At 46.2% G+C, this 22,776-nt stretch overlaps 1 protein-coding gene across 1 annotated transcript in view; it reads right to left on the minus strand.

The window, feature by feature from the left end:
* CCDC57 (coiled-coil domain containing 57) overlaps nt 1–22,776 on the minus strand; it is a 107,916-nt gene that overhangs the window by 23,504 nt on the left and 61,636 nt on the right. Inside the window, exons 15-17 of the mRNA XM_081219963.1 lie at nt 12,845–12,945; nt 8,405–8,524; nt 7,757–7,973 (exon numbers count right to left, since the gene is read on the minus strand). Coding sequence (XP_081076089.1) covers nt 7,757–7,973; nt 8,405–8,524; nt 12,845–12,945 — 438 coding nt within the window. The remainder of the gene's footprint in view (nt 1–7,756; nt 7,974–8,404; nt 8,525–12,844; nt 12,946–22,776) is intronic.

The raw sequence follows: 22,776 nt of genomic DNA on the forward strand, positions 1-22,776 counted from the left end.
CCCCCTCTAGGCCCAGGATCAGCTCTCCGAGGGCTTCTTTGCTGGCAGGTCAAACACCCATATTTTCTGGTACTGCCCTGGCTGAGTGTTTCCATCCCCTCTGGTCAACCTGGATGAGTTATTTATATATGACTGATCTTTGTCATGTTGCTTCAAAATATCTTTCTAGTTGGGTTATTTTTGAGGTTAAGAAAGAATACCTTAGAAATCTGTGATTTTTAAGTCACATCTAAGGTTATAACCTTCTAGTCATTTGTAAATAGTTCCAATTCTGCATATTTTTAGGTTTGATTTTAAGGCATCGTTTTAGTGTGTGGTCTGGATGCAGGCAGTGAGGATGGAAGCATGCCGTGTCCCCACCTTGCCGTGTCTGGGCTCTGATTTGCAGGCTCTGCTGGGGAAGGGTTTCTGCTCTGTGCCTGCCACCCAGCCATGAGGCTGGGTCTTGCTACTCCCCCTTCCCCATGCATTTTATTGCTCTAGAACTTGAAAATCCACTTATTTTAGCTTCAAGAGAAACTCTGTCCATATTTTGTTAGAATTACACTAACTGGTTACTTCAACTTGGAGAAAACATGTGTCTTTATAATATTTAATACTCCTTTGTGGGAACTTTAAACTGCATTAATTTCAACCTTTCTTCCCAACCAAATCTTTCCAGGAAGAGTCTGTCTTTCAAATCTTACACTTTTTAGACAATGCTTGGTAGTTTCTCTAATCACATGCACTTCCTGGGCCTCTAGATCCTTGAGCTGCGGACCCAAGGCCTTGCTGGGCTCTCATTCTTCCCAGTTATCTTCCTGCACATCCTGACTGAGCACCCACTGTGTACCTGTCTGTGCTGGCCAGGGGTCAAGGATCAAGGACGATGCCCCCACCCCTACATTCTTCCAGCAGACAGAACAGAATCAAGATAAATGAGAAAAATAGCACGTGGTCTGGAGGCTAGTGCTAAGGGGGAAGAAAGCCAGGTAGGGAGTGAACTTTGGCAAGGGAGGGATTCAAGGAACAGGCAGGTGCTGGGGAGAGGAAGGTAGAGGGTGCCCACACGTGCACAGGGGTCCGCAGGTATGGGGTGGGGGTGGGGGTGTGTCCACAGTCCACAGGTGCAGGAGGGAGCTGGGCTGCATGTGTCTGGGGAGGAGGGGAGATGGGGTCGGAGTCCTCGAGCCACTGCGGCCAGGAAACGGGGGGAGGGGGGGAGGGGAGGGAGAAGAGGGACCGGGTACTGTCCGGATGCAGCAAGAATTAGGGTGAGAGGAGGCTGGGCATGAAGAGGCCACACCCCGCGAACCACAGATCCAGGCGGATGGCGGAGGGGGCTTTAGTGGCCCTGGGATCTGGGGTGCAGTGGGGCCGAGGGTGTCAGGCTGCGGCCCTGCCTTGAGACCAGGTTGCAGCAGGACTCGGTAAGGCCGGCAAAGCGGCAGCTCTGTGTGCATGTGGGAGGAAGGGGGAGGACGTCAGGGAGGGGCGGGGCAAAGGTAGGAGGGGCGGGGCATGAGTAGGAGGGGCAGGGACAGGCGTGGTGGGGGGGGTCAGGGCAGAGGTGGGAGGGGCGGCCCTGGCCCCACCTCTGAACCATGAGGAGTGTGGCCTTTCAGCAGGAAAACCTCCCTCCACCCTGAGAAATACCACGTAGTTATTCATGTTATTAAGGCAGATGCCACAAATTGTTAAACTCTCTCGTTATCACTTTTAACTCAGTTCATGACTGCTAGGTCTCACAGTTGGCTACTCAAAATGCGCCGAAAATGTAAAAAAAATGCAGAGGACAAGACATCCCACCTTCCAGAATGGAGCTTCCAGACTGCTTGACTGCGGACTGAAGCCCACGCAATCCTTTATCATAAATACTAACATGCTTACGTCTTAACCAGAGTTGTGGTTATCATTTAAGTCACCAATAAAGTTTTAAAAAGTACTCTTACACAAAGTAGAAATACCAGACAGGTAGTTCAGTTATGCATGCTCAAATATTCAAGATACAAGGAGAGCATAAAGAAGCTTTGTGGGAACTTAAAACTAAACTGCATTAATTTCAACCTTTCTTCCCAACCAAATCTTTCACGGGGTGAACCAAAAGCCTAGGCAGCAATGTATCATTCCTACTTTTTTACTGCAAAGTGCTGCTGAGAAGTAGCAGCTTCAACCCCTCTGTATGGGTGTCTCAGCACCTTCCCCTGCATAGACTCTGCTGCAGGCCCAGCCACAGCACAGCCCTTCCCCAGCTCTCTTGCCAAGGAACCCCAACACCATTTAGTTCCAGGCAGCAGATTCACAGGGTCTAAGACAATCTCCCAGTGACTGGTCAAGGGACACCATGTGACCCCAGCAGCCAGTGAGATGGAAAAGGGAGTCTGGGAGCTCTGGGGAAACATTTCCCTTTCCAATGAAAAGAAACCAAAGCAGGAGGAGAGAAGTACGCCTTCCATCTCTGGCCTTCTGACGTGATGCTTGGAGCTGCTGCAGCCATCTTGGAACCTTTAGGAGGAAAGAGTCCCAGAGGAGCTAGCCGTAAGCTCATTTACCTCGGGCTTGACATGCAAGTTCTTGGTCAGCGTGTCCTGCTGCTGTGCATGCACACTGTGTGTCGGGAAGGCTACCATGATGCTGGCCACCTTGGCTCTCTCCTCCTCATTCAGTGACCATGTGTGATTTTCTATGGGTGCCATGATGAGATAAAGGTTGGGAAGCTCCCGTATGTTACTTTCATCAGGCTGTGCTGTGACTTGTAGCCAAAAGCATTTAAACGAATACAAACCTCCCCCCCAACCCAATTCCACTGCTGGGGGCGGTGTTCGCAGTGACCCTTCCCTCCCCGCCAGCACGGTCCCCACTTCCACCTCCAGCCACCAGTGGGCTGTTCTCGCCCTGATCCAGGCCCTGCTATCCATGGGGACCTGCATGGCTGATGGCACCACCCACCACTACTTGTCCCTGCTTCCTCATATACCAGAGGACCATTTCACACTTCTCTTTCTACCTCTTCCTCCACCTCCTCCTCTCAGAGTCCACGGCTTTGCCTCATCCTTGAAAGGAGGAAATAAAGGGAACCGACCGGCACCTGTTTTCCCACCACCAGACCTGCTGTTGGGACAGCTCTCCTCAGGCCACTGAAGGCTTCTGCTTCTGACTCTCCTGCCTGGGTGTTTCCATGGCCAACAGCCTCAGAAGAAGACAGCACGACTCCCTCGGGGGCAAAGGCAGATATGCTTGCAGCCCACTATGAAAGATTTGGGTTCTGCCCATTTGGGGTCACTCAGCTGAGACTCTTGCCCTGGCCCGTGGGACAGGGGTCGAGGAGACCCTTGGCTGCCTGCTGTGCTGCGAGTGACGAGTCCTCCGTGTCTTCTGCCGATGCCTGTGAGGCTGTGGCAGCTTGCTTGTCAGGTGTGGTCAGTAAGCTCCCCGTTCTGGCTGCCCATCACCTCCCTGCCTCTGGCCTGTGCTATCCAACCCCAGCCCCTTGAGCCCCCCACCCCCTTCTCTCCTGGGTTTGTCCTCCTCCCCAGCCACAAGCATCACATCTCGCCCATCTTCCCAACCTGCATATAGACAGGCTGCACTTCCACAACTTCCTCCAATATCGCTCATTGTTTTTAAAGTTTTTTCAATGTAAATTTATTTATTTATTTGTTTGTTTGTTTATTTATTTTTGGCTGCATTGTGTCTTCGTTGCTGCACATGGGCTTTCTCTAGTTGTGGTGAGCAGGGGCTACTCTTCGTTGCAGTGTGCGGGCTTCTCATTGCGGTGGCTTCTCTTTTTGCAGAGCATGGGCTCTAGGTGCATGGGCTTCAGTAGTTGTGGCACACAGGCTCAGTAGTTGTGGCTCTCAGGCTCTAGAGCGCAGGCTCAGTAGCTGTGGTGCATGGGCTTAGTTGCTCCACAGCATGTGGGATCTTCCCAGACCAGGGCTCGAACCTGTGTCCCCTGCATTGGGAGGTGGATTCTTAACCACTGCATCACTAGGGAAGTCCCCAGTCACTCTTTTAACTGCTGCTTTTCAGAGCAAGACATCTTTTTTTTTTTTTTGCGGTACGCGGGCCTCTCACTGTTGTGGCCTCTCCTGTTGCGGAGCACAGGCTCTGGACGCGCAGGCTCAGTGGCCATGGCTCACGGGCCCAGCCGCTCCGCGTCATGTGGGATCTTCCCGGACCGGGGCACGAACCCGTGTCCCCTGCATCGGCAGGCGGACTCTCAACCACTGCGCCACCAGGGAAGCCCCAAGACATCTTGACTAAGCTGTCCACCCGTTCTTCTCCAGCCCCTTTAACTGGGAAGGCTGGATGACAAGTCCACCACTCCACTGAGACCGCCAGAAGGCCATAGTGACACAGAGCACTTTTCTGCCCTGAACTTCCCTGACCTCTCTGCAGCATTCCACCCAGTTGACCACTCCCTCCCTCTAAAATCTTTTCATTATAAAAGATACCAAACTACATCAAGCACATATAACATACATGTATCGTTTAAAGAATTGTTAAAAAATAAAACAAAGAATAAAACAGAAACCTGTATACTCAGCTTGAGAAACAGCATCACTACTGCCTGTATTTGTCAATAAAGGTTTACTGGTGCACAGCCACACCGATCACTTACACATTGTCTGCGGCTGCTTTTGAGCTGCAGGCAGAGATGAGTAGTTGCAAGAGAGACCATTGGGCCACAAAGCTGAAAATACTATTCGGCCCTTCACAGAAAAGTTTGCTGACACCTACTCTGGAATTTTTTTTTAGTGAGGGACGGGTGGGGCACAGTTGCTCAGTTTTTTTGCTAAAGCAAAGCAGAGCTGGAGGAAAGTGCATTTATCAGGAAATAAGATGGACGTGTGGCCTGAAGAAGGCATCACCGAGTCAGCATTTCTCCCCTACTCTTCCTGTAAATCATCCCCCAAAAGAGAAAATTTTCATGAAAACTAGAGATAAAATTCCAGATGGGAAAAATGGTGGTTCTGCCAAAGGCGGTGGAAATGAGCAGGGGTGTGTGGAAGGACAGGCACCGTGGGAGGCTTCAGGAGGAGCCAGGAGGTGGGAGCACAACCCCCTGGATGCAGCATGCCTGGGTGGGAGGGGAGAGAAGCTGGGCTTTGTGAAAATGGGCAGAGATAAGTCAAGGCCGGACTTAGTTAAAAACCACCAACAAAACTGCTAGACTGGACAATGGCCCTGGCCTCATTTCCCTTATAAGTTTCCTACAAATACCTGGTCAAGGGAAAATCACCTCTTTTAAAGATGAGAGGGAACAAAGGAACAAAAGTGCTACGAGAAAAAAGAAGGACGGAAACCAGCAAAACGACAATGAACATTCACCAAAAACTTCCGATAGAGCTGATGAAAAATACAGCAAAACGTTCCTGAATTTAAAATGTACTGAAGCAGTAGCTGCTCAGATTAATGAGCTCAAGCAGGAGGTGTGAGGAGAACAGACCAGTCTGCATCTGAGGAGACTACCCGGAGGCATCACAGGGGCGATGCTGCCGCCAGAGGGGACAGAATGCGGGCCACTGGGAGGAGGCGGCTCCTTCCGGGGGCAGAACCCAGGTTTAACAAATCCTGAGAAAAGCCACAACAGAGTTTTGGGGCTGGGCCTAAAGACTATATGGGAAACAAATAAATAAACAAGTGAGAATTACCAGGAAAACTCTGAGAAAGAAGCATAATTGGAGATCCTAAGTCAGTAGACATTACAAGGGACCAGGAAGCAGTAACAATTCAAACAGCACTGCACGGGGACAGACCAAGACCAATAAACCAAGGCAGAGGTCCCCAACTCCCGGGCCACGGACTGGTACCGATCCGCGGCCCGTTGGGAACCAGGCCACGCAGCAGGAGGTGAGCGGCGGGCGAGCCAGCACAGCTTCATCTGCCGCTCCCCATCGCTCACATTACCGCCTGAGCCATCTGAACCCCCGCGCACCCCGTCTGTGGAAAGGCTGGGGACTGCCGAACCAAGGGACCGAACAAGAGCTCCAGACCCAGACTCAAGTACACACAGAACATCTAACATGATAGTGAAAGTGGGATTTCAAACAAGTGGGGAAATGTGAGTTATTCAATAACGGGTATGGGGAGGGGACTTCCCTGGTGGTCCAGCGGTTGAGAATACGTCACGCGATGCAGGGGACGCTGGTTCCATCCCTGGTTGGGGAACTAAGATCCCACATGTTGCGGGGCAACTAAGCCCAGGTGCTGCAACTACTGAGCCCACGTGCTCTGGAGCCCGTGTGCCACAACTAGAGAGAAACCCACGCACCTCAACAAAGAGCCCGTGCGCCGCAATGAAAGATTCTGCATGCCACAACTAAGACCTGACGCAGCCAATACATAAATAAAATAAATATTAAAAAAAAAAACTGGTGTGGGGACATTTGGATTGCCACCTGGGGTTAAAAAAAAGTTTGGTTCCTATTTCATAACCTACACAGTGATAAATTCCAAATGGATCCTGGATTTAATTATGAAAAAGGAAACCATAACTCTATTAGAAGCCATCATGGCAGAATAATCTTCAATCTTGGAGTGGAAAAAACCCAAGTATGGCACAAAACCCAGAAAGGATTAAAAACAAGAACATTAATTAAATTACATAAAAATAAAAAATACGTGCATGACAAAAACCACCATAGACAAAGTCAAAAAACGAATGAAAAACTGTGGGAAAATATTTGCAATTCATATCTCAGAAAAGGTCTGATTTCCATTATATATAATAAGCTCATACAAATCAATAAGAAAAAGATTATAAACCCAGTATACAAATGGGCAGAGAACTGAAGAAAAGGAAAAGGAAATGACTCAAACATGTGAAAAGATGCACAACCTCCTAACAGGAGAAATATGAATTAAAAGGACACCTAAGAGACTGGCAAAGATTATAGTTCGATGACACTGCTGGAGAGGGTCTGGGGAAAGATGCCCTCTCAGCCTTTGCCGGGTGGGTGTGAACTGGTACCATCTGATGGAGCCCAACTAACATCTTCCCAAACTGGACATGCACATACCTTTGGACAAAACAATATCCCCTCTGGGAATTTACATTTACGCTTTTATGCATGCACTACAGCATGTACAAGGTAATTCACTGTAACGTTATTGGTGATGGCAAAAGATTGGAAATAACCTAAAATGCCCATTGGCACATTGGGCACAGCAGGAAGCATTCATGCATTGAGGCTGAGAGCCGAGAATGAGGGCGCTTGCTGTGAGCTGATCCAGAAGGGGGTCCAAGTTCATTCCCCCAACCCTGGTCTTCAAACAGCCTCCCCTCCACCCACCCTGCTTACTACATCTTGGTCTCATGCAGTTCCCCCAAAGGTGACCCTTCAAATGAACTTTCCTGAGAACCTCACAGTGAGCGAGTTTCCCGGGGGCAGAGGACACGCACTTCGTGGGCTGCCCTGGCCTTGTGAGGCTGAGCAGAACACAGAACACCCGCCTGCCCCAGAGTCACAGACTGACCACAGCGCCCCCACCCTTGTGGAGTGATGGTCCTCGTGACCTGTGGGCTCTACTCTGGGTAGACATGGTGACATGGTCAGCTGGACGCGGGGCTGGGAGACACCCTCTGTCCCTGGGGGACGGTCAGGCACCAAATCAGAGGACAGGACTGCAGAATTTACAGATTCCGTAACCACAGCAGGAAGAACGCCGTGCTCACTCTGTGTGTCAGCCTGCGAGTGGCCACCACAGCTGTCCTCATGGCCAGCACCCAGACCAATGGGGCAACGGCCTTGGGATGTACGTCTTCACCTACCTGAAGGCGAGTCGTCCTGGGAGGTGAGGCCAGAAGGGCTGGATCCCAGGTCCAGTAACTTCCATGTGTCCTGGAGGGAACTGCTGGCAAGTGACGAGGACCTTTGGGTGTGGTGGCCATTTTCCTCCTGGAATTCTTGAGCCAGGCGTGGCTTTGGGGACTGGTTTTCTTTCTGAGGAGCTGATCTGCAAGTCACTGTGGAGATTCTGTGTTGCCTCTGTGAAAGAGAGAAAAGAGAATTATCCTTGAAAGCCACCCTCTCTCCCTGCCCTCCTAGGGTGATAAGACAGTGGATGTGGCCCAAGGAGGGGCTCTGGACATTTAAACATGAAACATGGGGGATTCCCTGGTGAACCAGTGGTTAGGACTCTGTGCTTTCACTGCTGAGGGCCCGGGTTCAATCGGGTTCAATCCCTGGTCGGGGAACTAAGATTCCACAAGCTGCGTGGTGCAGCCAAAAAAAAAAGCATGAAACACCATCCAGAGGGAGGCGAGGGAGGTGGGATTGGGGACCAGGGCCAATGCCCTGAGGTGAAGCCCTGTCACTCTGGGCAGCGGCCACCCTCTCTGACACCAAGCGCTCCAGTTCCAGGTGCTTCCTGGGCCAGGATGTGGCATGAAGACCCGGCCCTGGTGGATCCTGCGTACCAGCCCTGGCCCCTCTGTGCAGTCTGGCTCAGCATCCCTTCTGCAGACTGTCTGTGCCAAGCGGGCTTGGCTCTTTCCTGAGCGTTCGGAGAAACATTCTTTCTTGGCATTCTTAGAGTCCTGTTGCGGAAATTTAAATAAAGGAAATTCAGTGTTCGTGGGTCATTGATGGGGTACCTTACTGAGTTTTCCCTCAAGATTAGGGAGAAACGCTCTCCCCACATTTCTGCTATGAGGGACTTACTCGGCTCTGTGACAAGCCAAAGTGGGGAACCTGCTTGGGTTCACCGGCCAGGACAAATTTAACAGGCCTCATCATGGCAATCTAAGTACCTCCCCGCCCTCGAGGGCAACCAAGCACCCGGAAGTCACACAACCTTCCTGTGGTGTCCAGGGAGGGCACCCTGGGCCCCGCCAGGCACACAAGGGGCCCTGCAGCTCTTGTTTGTGACACATCTTCAGTGCACAACTGAGGCCACTCTGGCCCCCCTGCAGCCTAAACACTCACATCTTCCCTCTGAGGGGAAGCCTGTGGAAAAACAGTCAGGAGGGGGCACCGAGGAGAACCGAAGCCCTGGACTGTGCAGAGCCCTGCACAGAGGGCCACCCGCTGCTGCCGCTTCTCCTGCTCAAGTTTAACTAAGTTTTGAATTTCCAGCCAAGTACTGCCCTCACACATTTTCGTTTTAACTTTCAGTTAAACTTTCAGATCCCACAAGCCACAAACAAACAAACTTATCTAAACTGATGGAGAGTCTGTATTAGGTCAAATTATATGAAATTGCTGGTATCTGACCACTTTTGACCTATAAAATGGCAATTTTGTATGGCTCAACATAATACTAAAGCCTGCAGCAAACATACTACCTGAAGATAAAAAATGGGAAAAGCATTCTCTCTAAACCAGGACAAATGTGTGGGTGTCAGCCACTCCGTTTTCCTCCACGCTGTGTGGGGTCCTGCCCAGGACAGTGGGGTGAGAAAAGATGAATGGTGTGAGGCCAGAAAAGGAAGCAGCCCAGTCCTTACCCCAGACGCTATGTCCATCAACACACAAAACAAAGAGAAATACTGATACATGTGTTGGCATCAATCAGTTCAGAAGAGTTAATAGATACAAAATCATTTTACAAAAGTCAACTCTGTTCCAAATGACCAGCAACAGTAGGAAAGTGTAAGTTTAAAGGGATGTTGAAGAGAAACAGACTGGTACAGCTATTAGACAGACTATTATTCATCAATAAAAAGATGAGCTCTCAAGCCACGAAGAGACATGGAGGAACCTTCCATGCATGTTGCTAAGTGAAGGATGCCCATCTGAGAAGGCTACTTGTTGTTTGATTCCAACTCTGTGACATCCTGGAAAAGGCAAAACCATGAACACAGGAGCAAGATCAGTGGTTGCCAGGGGTTAAGGGTGATGAATAGTGGAGCACAGCGGAGTTTTAGGGCTGTGAAACTACTCTGTGTGACGCTATAATAGTGAGCATGTGCCATCATACACTAGTCCAAACCCGTAGAAAGTATGCCAAGAGTGACCCCTGATGTAAACTGTGGACTGTGGTGGTGACGTGTCAGGGCAGGCTCATTGATTCTAACAAATTAACCACTCTGTTGGGGGTTGCTGACGACACGGGAGGCTGTGCACGTGTGGGGGCAGGAGGTACATGGGAACTCTCTATACTTTCTGCTCAATTTTGCTGTGAATCTGAAACTGCTCTGAAAAATGAAGCCTATTTATTAAAAAAATTTTGATAGCAACAAAAACAGATGACTATATTTTGTTGACCTCTGAAATACCTATATGTGACACACTATAAAGGATCTTCATGCATTGTCTGAAGGTATAGGCCAGTATAACAACTTGACAGTGTCATTCAACAGTATCTAAGGAAGATAAAATGTACACAGCCTAGAACACAGCAATTCTGATCCTAGGTCCATGCCCGAGAAACTTCTGCACATGAGGACATCAAAGAAATGGTTCACACCAAAGAAATGGTAACTGACCTAAATGCCCATCAATAGACGAATGGATAAGTAAATGCTTGTGTATTCACAAAATAGAAAGAAAATACACCAACTTGTGTCTAGACCTGGGGTCGGCAAAGCACAACTTGTAGACCAAATCCTGTCCACCACATTTTTAGGTACAGCCTATGAGCTAAAAATAGTTTTTACATTTTTAAATAGTTGAAAAAAATCAAAAAAGAAGAAAAATATTTCATGACATGAAAATTATGAAATTAAAGTTACAAGGTCCATAAACTTTTACTGGAGCACATCCATGCCCACCTGTTTACATATCTCCTGTGCTGGCATTCAGGACAAATGCAGAGTGGAGAAGTTGCAACAGAGACTCTGGCCCTCACAGGCCAGAATATTCACTACTTGGTCCTTTACAGGAAAGGTTTGCCAATTCCTGAACTAGAGCTACATGTACAAACATATATACAGTTGACCCTTGAACAACATGTGTTTGAACTGGGCGGGCCCCCTTACATGCAGAGTTTTTTCAATAAATATGCAGTACAGGACTACATGATCCATAGCTGGCTGAATCCACGGATGCAGAACCACGGATACAGAGGGACGACTGTAAAGTTAAACGTGGATTTTCGACCACTGGTGGAGGGTCCGTGCCCCTAACCCTCACGATGTTCAAGGGTCAACTGTGTACATCAGAAACACAGCGCTGAATGAGAGCATGTGTACAGAACGCTGTACACACAGCTGGGTGTGATTTTCACAGATTCTTCAAATATCTGCCGAGAGAGAGAAACACCAGACACGGGAAAGTCTGGAGGGACCATGGATATTGGGGGCAGAATACTCAGAGGGGTTTTAACTTACAACATTTTGCTTATTAAGTCGGATGGTGTACACACAGGTTTCATGATATTAGTCTTTTTATCTTAGAAGTCTAAAAATACTTAAAATAAAAATAAATACATAAATAACAATATCCACCCAACAGAGAATAAATGGGAAAGAACAACCAAGAAAATTTTGTAAAGGAACAGAAACAAGGGCAAGTTGTGATATGTATTTGTAACTTATTAAAGCATTACGAAGCTACGGGATTCAGAGCAGGACAGCACCCGCTCAGGAGCAGACAATTCACTGGAACTGTACAGAAAGTAAATGCAGAACCCGAACCTAACAATGCTGCAGCATCAGGCCCATCGCCTACAAAGCACTGGCCTGACTTCTCAAAAATGCCAATGTTGTGAAAGACAAAGAAGGGCTGAGAAGCCGTCCAGGCTGAAGGAGACATGTGCACATACACGCTTGGGCTGCAATGACACACAGGTCCTGGACGGCCTGCTTGGTGGAGGAGGATGGCTGAAAAGAGGTGACTGGCAAAATCTGAACACAGAATATGTATTAAATTCTAGGACTGCATTAATGTTATGTTTCCTGATTTTGATAATTTATATTTTACTGCAGCTATATGTCAGGGAGTGTCCTTGTATTCTGACATACAGGGGCTCGATGTCTGCAACTTAGATAGATCTACCTATTTCTCTAAAATGTGGAGGGAGCAGAGGGAGGGAAGAGAAAGAATGATAAAGCAAATGTAGCAAAAAGTTAACAATTGGTTAATCTAAGTGAAGGGTATATGTGCTATTCTTGCAACTTCGTGTAAATTTGAAGTTATTTCAAAATAAAAAATTAAACACAAACATAAGCAAGAGTATAGATTTTCAGTACATGATAAAAATGTCAATTCAAAATCAGTGAGAAAAAGGAGGATAATTACTTACAGGGTACTATGACAATTAGTAAAACAGAACAACTAGAGAAACAGGTGAATATTTACCTAAACTCAAAATACAGAAAAAAACCTCTAAGCCAGAAAACAGTGAAATAAACCTTTAAAGTAGACTGACAGGGTTCATTAGATGAAGAAAAAGTTATCTGTGGATTTAAAAAAAAAAGAAAAATTAAAAGGCAAATGACAAGTTTGAGAAACGTGTAACAGAGAAGGAGCAATTTCCTTAACACATAAAGAACCCCTACAAACTAACAAGAAAAATACAAACACACAAGTAGAAAAATTAGCTAAAAACATGCATAATAACCCACAAAAGAAGAAATATAAATGGCTGATAAATAGATTAAAAAATTTAACATTGCTCGGAATATAAGACATTTTTAAAAGATGAATTTTTTAAACTATTATGTTGGTAAAGATTTAGAAAATAATACCTAGGTAGGTAAAGCTATATAATAAAACATATATATATTATACTTCGTAATTTTGAAAAATAGCAGGAAACACACTGATATGTTACTGGCAACTATGTTGAAACGCTAAAAGTCGGAAACTTTTAAAATTGTGTTTACTGTATTTTGAAGTTTCTGTTATGAAATGAAGTATTTAAGCAATCAGTAAAAAGTTATTAAAAATAAGTTTCTTACGTAAAGGAGCGTTACCTGAGTTGTGAGACGGGGTTGCAACGGTCCCAAGCGTGCATCAGGTGGCTCACCTGAACCCTGGGCCTCAGGGGTAGGAAGGGGGTGATGAGGCAGCTTCCCTATAAATGAGATGAGGGAAATGGTTTGTCCTCTGTGTGCACATCACTTGGGTTCCTCTCGTGCTGAATACAAATACTCGAGAAGAACAGTATGTACCTCTTCAAAACCAAAATCACTTCTCTTTCAAGAGAACTTGGGGGATGGACACCTGTGACTTGTGCAACACACACCAGCATTTCAGCAGACTTCAGAACACACAGAAGCCTTCCACAGCAGCACATACCCCTTATGCAGCTTCTCAAAGTGGCAGTCATGAGCCATCCATTAAGAGACCCAAAGACATACCCTCTCCGCAGCAGAGAAAAATAAGAAGCAAAAGTTTAAGTATAACACTTGAGGATTATTCTTGTAATCAATGCTTCAGCAGTCTTCTTTGAAAATAGGCGTAAACATCTTAGATTAACTTTATCTAAAACTTTTTTTTTGCCGGGGGTGGGGGGACTAACTTTGTTTTGCATGACATGGAAACAACCAACTGTAACTTCTCAGTTGCACTATTCTTTTTTTTTTTTTTTTTTGCGGTACGCGGGCTTCTCACTGTTGTGGCCTCTCCCGTTGCGGGGCACAGGCTCCGGACGCGCAGGCTCAGCGGCCATGGCTCACGGGCCCAGCCACTCCGCGGCATGTGGGATCTTCCCAGACGGGGGCACGAACCCGTGTCCCCTGCATCGGCAGGCGGACTCTCAACCACTGCGCCACCAGGGAAGCCCAGTTGCACTATTCTTGTTATGAACTCTCATCAGATCTTTCACTTTTGAAAATTATTAGTAAGTTAACCACAGCCATGTTAAGTCTTTGACATCTCCATGGACAAAAAAAATGTTGTCTGTCATTTCAATAAACAAAGAATGTTACCTGCCACCAAGCTATCAGCCTCTGCAGCCACCCAAACTGTGCACCCTGAGGGGATCTGGGATGGAGAAAAACAGGACACTGTCCCTACATAGTTAAGATGCATATCAAAGGAATGATTTCAATGGGCCCAAGGTCTTGCATCTTCCCATATGTAGAAAGGCACTAAAATCCTCAAGATGTCTGCTTTTTGTGATTAGCAGTAATCTTTTGATGTCTGACTACATATATATTGTTTCAGCAAAAACTCCTACATATTCTATCTCCTCCCTGACCTCCTTGGAATAGTCTCTCAGAGCCATCTGACAGGCTACCTTCCCGGACTACGGTCCTCAGTAATGTTCTTGAACAAAACATAATTCTCAACTTTTAGGTTGTGCATTTTTTCTTCAGCGAACATCTACAAAGAGTTTGTTTACTTTAATGGAAAAAAATGAAAGAAAGAAAGAGAAGAAAAAGGAGAGAAAGCTTTACAGTCAGGTCAGCACAGTGGGAAAAGACTGTGCTACAGGCATTGCTTAGACCACCGTGAGGCTATCCCAGTGGACTGACTCAGAATTTCCAGAACTCTAGTCAAGAAGCAGATGGACCGTTGAGACCTCAGAACCAAGACTGAGAGGAACAAGGATTAACCACCTAGGGTTGAAGGAACCAATGAGGGACGATGCAGCTGTTGTTGGGAACACTATAGATGTGATTTTAATGTTCTCCTTTCTAGATATGCAAGGAACTCTTTCTTTTTCCCCTTAAGCTGTCTGTAGTCCATATACATTTAGTGGTCTCTGGTTTTGTAAACTGAAATGAAACACTTCTAAGTGGTATCTTTTTTTTTTTTTTTTTTTTGCGGTATGCGGGCCTCTCACTGTTGTGGCCTCTCCCGCTGCAGAGCGCAGGCTCCGGACACGCAGGCCCAGCGGCCGTGGCTCACAGGCACAGGCCCGGCCGCTCCGTGGCATGTGGGATCTTCCCAGACTGGGGCACGAACCTGTGTCCCCTGCATCGGCAGGCAGACTCTCAACCACTGCGCCACCAGGGAAGCCCTAAGTGGTATCTTGTTCTCCCTGCCCAAGTCCTCCAGAATTCAGAAACTCCTGTTGAGTATTCTTACTTGCCTGGCAATATAGTAATTTGCATAGGTTCAAAGAGAATCTGTCCTTGTTTTTACCAGGATTTGACTGGAAATGTGGATTATGCAGCCAAGGCCCTGCCTGGGTGGCCAGAGTTGAGAATGATACTCATTTAATCATCAGGACCCATTGCCTGTAAGGATCTGTGGTTGACTTCATGGAGCGATGCTCACAAAGCCCTCCCAGGAAAACTGCCAGGTGCCAGGCTCACAGAGGGTTAAGGAAGGTCATCTCCTGGCAGGTCCAGGAACCTCAGAATATTTTGGAAACCTCAAGAAAAAAGGAATTTTCTCAAAATCACCAAGCAGGTGAAACATGGTGAGTTCTTGGCTTCCTGGACTCAGGACAACAAACAAGAAGCTTTCAAAAGTCCAAACTGAAATCGTGATGGAAAGTTCCAGCAAAGCAAACTCAAGAAGGCTAACATCGTGAATTAACACTCTTGCTGTGCCTATGGAAACGATCAGGCCAAATGATACCAGCCTTGTTTTGTGATCAAGAATAGTCTTTGAGATTATTTTTCTTTTTCTCTTTTTTCTTTTGGCCACACTGTGTGACTTGTGGGATCTTAGTTCCCCGACCAGGAATTGAACCTAAGCCCTCAGCAGTGAAAGCGCAGAGTCCTAACCATTGGACCGCCAGGGAATTCCCCGAGATTATTTTTTTATCAAAAGCTGAGAAACTGTAGGGAGGGACTTCTCTGATGGCACAGTGGTTGAGAATCCGCCTGCCAAAACAGGGGACACGGGTTCGAGCCCTGGGCCGGGAAGATCCCACATGCCACAGAGCACCTAAGCCTGTGCTCCAGAGCCCACAAGCCACAACTACTGAGCCCGCATGCCACAACTACTGAAGCCTGTGCACCTAGAGCCCATGCTCTATATCAAGAGAAGCCACTGCAGTGAGAAGCCTGTGCACTGCAATGAAGAGTAGCCCCTGCTCGCCGAAACTAGAGAAAGACCACGCGCAGCAACGAAGACCCCATGCAGCCAAAAGTAAATAAATTAACTTTAAAAAAAAGAAACTGTAGGGAAAAAACTGTGTTCCAATGGAAACTGCATTGCCTCCTGTGCACCCTGAGGAGCTATCAGGTTCTTGCCTCATTGTGCCTGAACTACTTTACAACTCTGGAAGTTGACAGACAGGCAAACTACACCTTGTCCCTTGGAGTTTTCATGGGCTCCCCCTCCCCCCTTTAGAGAAACCAGTTCTGCCTCCATTTGCAATTCAATTCCTTTACTCCATATAAATTTGTGCTCTTTTGATTTTTCCTTGGAATTGCTTATAACATGTGACTGGTTTCTTCACTGCTTAATAAATAGAAGAAAATTCTAAACACGGGATCATTTTCGTATCTGTTTGAGAGCCATATTTTATTTCTTTCTGAAAATTACTTTTTAAAACCTGGTTAAAGAAATATTATTAAGTGTTATTAAACATCAGAAAGGACACTGAATAATATGAACCATGATGAGCTATTAACTGTCATGAACACTTCTGCTCTAAGTAACACGGCATGAAAATTGATACAACACAATGGTGAGGAGGAGAAATGGACAGAAATACAAGAGCAGTGCAAGATTTTAACACAAAGATCATGGTTCTCGGCATTTCAAGTTGACAAGTATAAAGAAGTTTAGACAGAATGTTAATAATTATATTTAAGCTGAGGCGTCCCAGCACTGGAGCCTACAGGCTGTTGGGTGGGGCTGGGTCTTCGTGCCAGGGTGGTGGTCTCCAGGAGAGCTCACGCCAGTGGGTGTTCCCTGGTATCTCCACCATCAGTGTCCTTGTCCCCACAGTGAGCTGCAGCTGCCTCCCACCTCCTCGGAGACCCCCCAAGACCAGCAGGATAGTCTTCGGTATTTTGCTCATTTGCTCATCCATGTGAACATAAAATCCAGTTTGTCCAGCTCCTTGAAAAAAATATGCTGGAATTTTGATCAGTTTGAGAATTGACGTCCTCAAAAAAGTAAACTCTCTGTATCGGTGGACATACTATATCTCTGTTTATCTAGGTCTTCTTTAGCGTCTTTAATAAAACTGTAATTTTTTTCCAATAAGAAAAAAATATATTTAATAAGGCTGCTTAATAGAACAGAATCAAAAGTAGACTTCAACTCATGCTTTAAAATAACTGAAGGAATTCTTTTTAAAATAAATTTATTTATTTATTTTTGGCTGAGTTGGGTCCTTGTTGCTGCACGTGGGCTTTCCCTAGTCGCGGCAAGTGGGGGCTACTACTCTTCATTGCGGTGAGCGGGCTTCTCATTGCGGTGGCTTCTCTTGTTGCGGAGCACAGGCTCTAGGCGAACAGGCTTCAGTAGTTGTGGCTCGTGGGCTTAGCTGCTCCGCGGCATATGGGATCTTCTTCCTGGACCAGGGCTCGAACCCACGTCCCCTGCATTGGCAGGTGGATTCTTATAACCACTGCGCCACCAGGGAAGCCCACTAAAGGAATTTTGAAACCCTCTCTTGTGAAATTTAACCAAGGGAATCTTACTAAGATGGAGTGGGAGACCAGAAGGGGAGCCCTTAGGCACGTCCCACTCACATCAATACAGATCCTAACAGAAGAGACTACCTTGCATCTCCAGACAGCAGTGACACTGCTTTACTGCTGCCTGTGGGAGGAAGATATTCTCCTTGCCTGGCAGCAGCCCAACCAATGAGAGATCATTACAGCTCAGCCAATGAAAAACCACTACACTTTGAACCCCCAGTTTCCTCCAGTGGACTGTTTATAACGGCTCCTCACAATGTCCCCTTCTCCTCTATAAAAGTTTCCTCTCTTTTGCTTTACCCAACTTGCATGTGGTTCACCATTGTTGTATGTTCTGAACTGCAATTCTTTGCTGCTCCTTAATAAACTCATTTTGCTGGTAAAAATAACTGTTTTAGGTTAACATTACATGGAGGTCCGACCGAGATCCAGAGCAGACCCCTGACAACCCCAAGGCTGGTGAGCAAACAGGTGTGGTACCAACAGAGCCCACTGAGCTCACTGTTTTTCTAGTCACCCCTGGAGTTTGAGGGTAAGTTTTTCTCCTGGATCTGAGCTCCACTCTTTTTGCATTTGGAAGCTCTCTAGGCTTTATCTGGGATCTGTTCAAAGGCTTCATCCTTTTTTGTTAAGGCCTTGTTTTGTCTGTGAGTACTCATTTGGCACTTCAGCCTGACTTGAAATCAGGCTGTCCCTACTGGAACTGTGCTGGCATTTGGTCCAATTCCTTTTGGAACTGGGCTGTTCCTATCTGGAACTGTGCCATTCAGGCTCTGGCCTGATTCCGTTGGGATCAGGCTGTCCCTACTGGAACTGTGCTGCTATTTGGCCTGCAGGCTGTTTAAGAATTACCCCTTTGCTTTAGAGAAAAAAAAAAAAAAAAAACCTCTCGAAAATGGGATCCCGGTTATCTGAATGTCTTCAGGGCACCCCGCATTCAAGGACCCTGTCTGATTTTATGTTTAAAAACCACAGCCCCTCCTCTCGCACACTCCTATGGGGAAATTTCAGGCTCCCCAAACTTACCTTTCTTAAAACTATATTAGCCATAGCTCTGAAATCATCAAAATTAAACTGGGTGCCTCTTTTGGTTGCTATTTTGAGGCTTCCAAACATTATCAGGAATTTAAAATTGCTTCCCTGCAAATACAATAATTACATTAACTGAGGCAAACAAACAATGAAAGAAAGACAAAATGGCTCTGAAGTCTCATGCTCAACTCCCCCGACTTCTTTGTCCCTGGTGTCATCTTGTTCATCCTCCCACCCCTGCTTCTTTGTCTCAGGCTCTGCCACCCTCTGAACCTATGAGAACCTGCCCTTTAAAGTGAAATATTCTGAGGGTCCAAAGAGACCCCAGATTACTTATGTTACCTTGAGGAAGGGTGAATTGCCAGACGCAGTTAAAGACTTTCCTAAAGTAACTGAGGGCCCCCGTAGGTTTGCTGGAGAATTTAGCTTAGTTACTCAAACCTACCAGTCTGGTTTCTCAGATTTATATCAGTTAGTTTACATGCTTTTTGAGGGGCAAGCCAAACACTGGATGAAATTAGCTCGATGGAAACACCCTGGAGGGGATTTAGAAAAACCAACCCCTAGCTTCTGGCAAGAGGTCAGAACGCGCTGAAAACCTCCACCAGCAATTACAGTCGTCTTTCCTAAGCCTGTTGATGGGAATAAAACGGAGGTTTTCACATAAAAATCTGATGAACCTGTTCATGACTATTATAATTGACTTCACACTGTTTTTAAAGAAGATTCTGGTCTTCCTTCAGACGTTGAAACCACTCAGATACCCCTTATCTCCGTACTTATGAATGGGCTGCACCAGGATCTTTCTCTTTTTCTCTTTTAAAAGGACAAGGGTGGAATGGGAAATTATGTCCACTCTAGATTTAGTTAACTTGGCAAATTAGCTCACTCGAATCCTAGATGAGTCACCTAAAAGAAAGACCACTAAATTCTTAATCTTCGACTCCCGAAAATGAAGGCCCCTTAACGAAACCTAAAACCTTCTAGTTTCTGCTATTACTGTAAAGAGTCAGGACGCTGGAAAGACTGTTACAAGCTTAAGCGTTTCGGGCCTCTTCAGCCCTCTAACCAGCCTCTCCAATATCCTCTTAACTCCCAGTGAGGGGCTCCAAGGAAGGACAGAGGCTCTCCCAATCCTCTCCTTGAATCAGCTTGGAGAAACCACTCTCCAGATTGGGAACGAATCTCTCTCTGTCCTTACAGACACCAGACCACACTCTCCGTGCTCAGCCCCACTGCTAGAAAGGAGCCCCTGCCTCAAAATACTAAAGTGGTCCAAATAGTGGGGGATCTCTAATGAACCTCAACAGGGTCCTGTTTCTGAACCTATTCGCTTTTGCTTAGACCTTTGAAGAGATACACACCCTCTTCTCCTTAGCTCCTCCGTCCCTATTCATTTAATAGGCTGAGACTTCTTGGAAAAGTATCATGCCTGAACTTCTTTCTCCCAAAAGGGGGAAATAGTTCTAAAATTTGACAGTCGCCATCAACATAGCCAACCAGGTGAACTAAATGACCCTTTGACATCTTTCATTTGCTCTGTCTCCAACAGTTCTGGAACTAATTCTGGAAACACTGATCATTTGTCCCTATTGAATCAGCTACCACCCTCCTTATGGGCAAACTCTCCAACTGGTATTGGCAAAATCCACAGTGCACCTCCCATCAAGATTCAAATAGATGCCTCAAAACCTCTCCCCAGGTAAAAAAGCCCTTCAAGGTATAAAGTCCATAATAGAAGACTTTGAGGTTCATGGCCTCATTATCCCCTATAGTAGTTCCTGTGGTACTCCTATCTCACCTGTGAGAAAACCCAAGTTTCCTCTCTTGTTTTACTGGACTTACATGTGGTTCACCATAGCTGCATGTCCTAAATGGCAATTCTTTGCTGTTCCCAAATAAACCCATTTTGCTGGAAAAATAACTGGCCATTTTTTTGTTTTAGGTGAACACTCCTAATCGAACTTGAGTGAAATAGAAAATCTGAGCCCATAGGGGCAGAACATCTGGCAACTAATCACCCTGATAATATTATCCCTCAAAATCCCTGAGACATGGCCAAAGCGATACTCAGATGGGAAATTCACACCTTAAAAAATGTAATTACTGGGCTTCCTTGATGGCACAGTGGTTAAGAATCCGCCTGCCAATGCAGGGGACACGGGTTCGAGCCCTGGTCCGAGAAGATCCCACATGCCGCGGAGCAACTAAGCCCGTGAGCCACAACTACTGAGCCTGCGCTCTAGAGCCCATGAGCCACAACTACTGAGCCCGCGTGCCACAACTACTGAAGCCCAAACGCCTAGAGCCCGTGCTCTGCAACAAGAGAAGCCACTGCAATGAGAAGCCCGCACACCACAATGAAGAGTAGCCCCCGCTCGTCGCAACTAGAGAAAGACCACACACAGCAACGGAGACCCAATGCAGCCAAAAATAAATAAATAAATAAATTTATATATATTAAAAAATGCAATTACTAAACAAGAAAGAATGAAATAAATGTTTAAGAAATCAGGGAAAAAACAATAAAATAAACCCAGGGAAAAGAATGAATAAAGATGAAATGGAAACTTCTGGTAAAGACACAGGAATCTACCCATTGGCTCCAAGCAGTCACCTTTGAGGGAACCCCCTGGAAGGTAGCAGAGAAATTTTAAAACATACACACACACACACACACACACAATGTAAATAAACACATCTAACATGCTCCAGAAGAGATTAGAAAGAAATAGGAAGAAGTGGTATTTAAAGAAACAATGGGTGAATGGATAAAGAAGATGTGGCACATATATACAATGGAATATTACTCGGCCATAAAAAGAAACAAAATTGAATTATTTGTAGTGAGGTGGATGGACCAAGAGACTGTCATACAGAGTGAAGTAAGTCAGAAAGAGAAAAGAAAATACCGTATGCTAACACATATATATGGAATCTTAAAAAAAAATGGTTCTGAAGAACCTAGGAGCAGGACAGGAATAAAGATGCAGACGTAGAGAATGGACTTGAGGACGTGGGGAGGGGGAAGGGTAAGCTGGGACGAAGTGAGAGAGTGGCATGGACATATATACACTACCAAATGAAAAGAGATAGCTAGTGGGAAGCAGCCGCATAGCACAGGGAGATCAGCTCGGTGCTTTGTGACCACCTAGAGGGGTGGGATAGAGAGGGTGGGAGGGAGACACAAGAGGGAGGAGATATGGGGATGTATGTAAATGTATAGCTGATTCACTTTGTTATACAGCAGAAACTAACACACCATAGTAAAGCAATTATACTCCAATAAAGATGTTAAAAAAAAAAAAAAAGAAACAATGGGGACTTCCCTGGTGGCGCAGTGCTTAAGAATCCACCTGCCAATGCAGGAGACACGGGTTCGAGCCCTGGTCTGGGAAGATCCCACATGCCACGGAGCAACTAAGCCCGTGTGCCACAACTACTGAGCCTGCGCTCTACAGCCCACCAGTCATAACTACTGAGCCCCCGTGCCACAACTAACGAAGCCCGTGCACCTAGAGGCCGTGTGCTGCAACAAAGAGAAGACACTGCAATGAGAAGCCCGCACACCACAACGAAGAGTAGCCCCCACTCGCCACAACTAGAGAAAGCCCACGCGCAGCAACGAAGACCCAACGCAGCCAAAAATAAATAAATAAATAAATAAATAAATTTATTAAAAAAAAAAAAAAAGGCTGAGAATTTTAAAGAATGGAAAAAAAAACCAAACAAACCCAACCAACCACAAGTCTTAAGATTTAAAAAACATACTGATTCCAGAGCAGGTTAAATTGAAGCAGAGCAACTCTCATGTAGACACAGGATAGTAAAACAGGAGCACAAATGGATTAGATGAAAAAATCTGAGAGCAGCCAGAGAGGAAAGGGAGGGCACCCACGAGGAAGGGGCTTGTACTAATGCTGGCTTCTCAGAAGACAGCAGGGTATTGTCTTTTTCATTTTTTATTTTTTTATTTTTGGCTATGTTGGGTCTTCGTTGCTACGCGCAGGCTTTCTCTAGTTGCAGCGAGTGGGGCTACTCTTCGTTGCGGTGTGTGGGCTTCTCATTGTGGTGGCTTCTCTTGTTGCCGAGCGCAGGCTCTAGGTGCACGGGCTTCAGTAGTTGTGGCTCGAAGGCTCTAGAGCACAGGCTCATCATTTCTAGATGAACCAAAAATTCAGCAGGAAGAAAGTTGGGGGAAGGGACAAAAGAAATTCAGCAGGAAAACTACATGATAATGAGATACAAATGGCCAAAACACACACACACACAGAGAAATGTAAAGAAATACAAATTAAAACAATGAACTATTTTTA

The sequence above is a fragment of the Mesoplodon bidens genome, assembly GCF_964165515.1.
Source record: "Mesoplodon bidens genome assembly, chromosome: 19".
NCBI lineage: Eukaryota > Metazoa > Chordata > Mammalia > Artiodactyla > Ziphiidae > Mesoplodon > Mesoplodon bidens.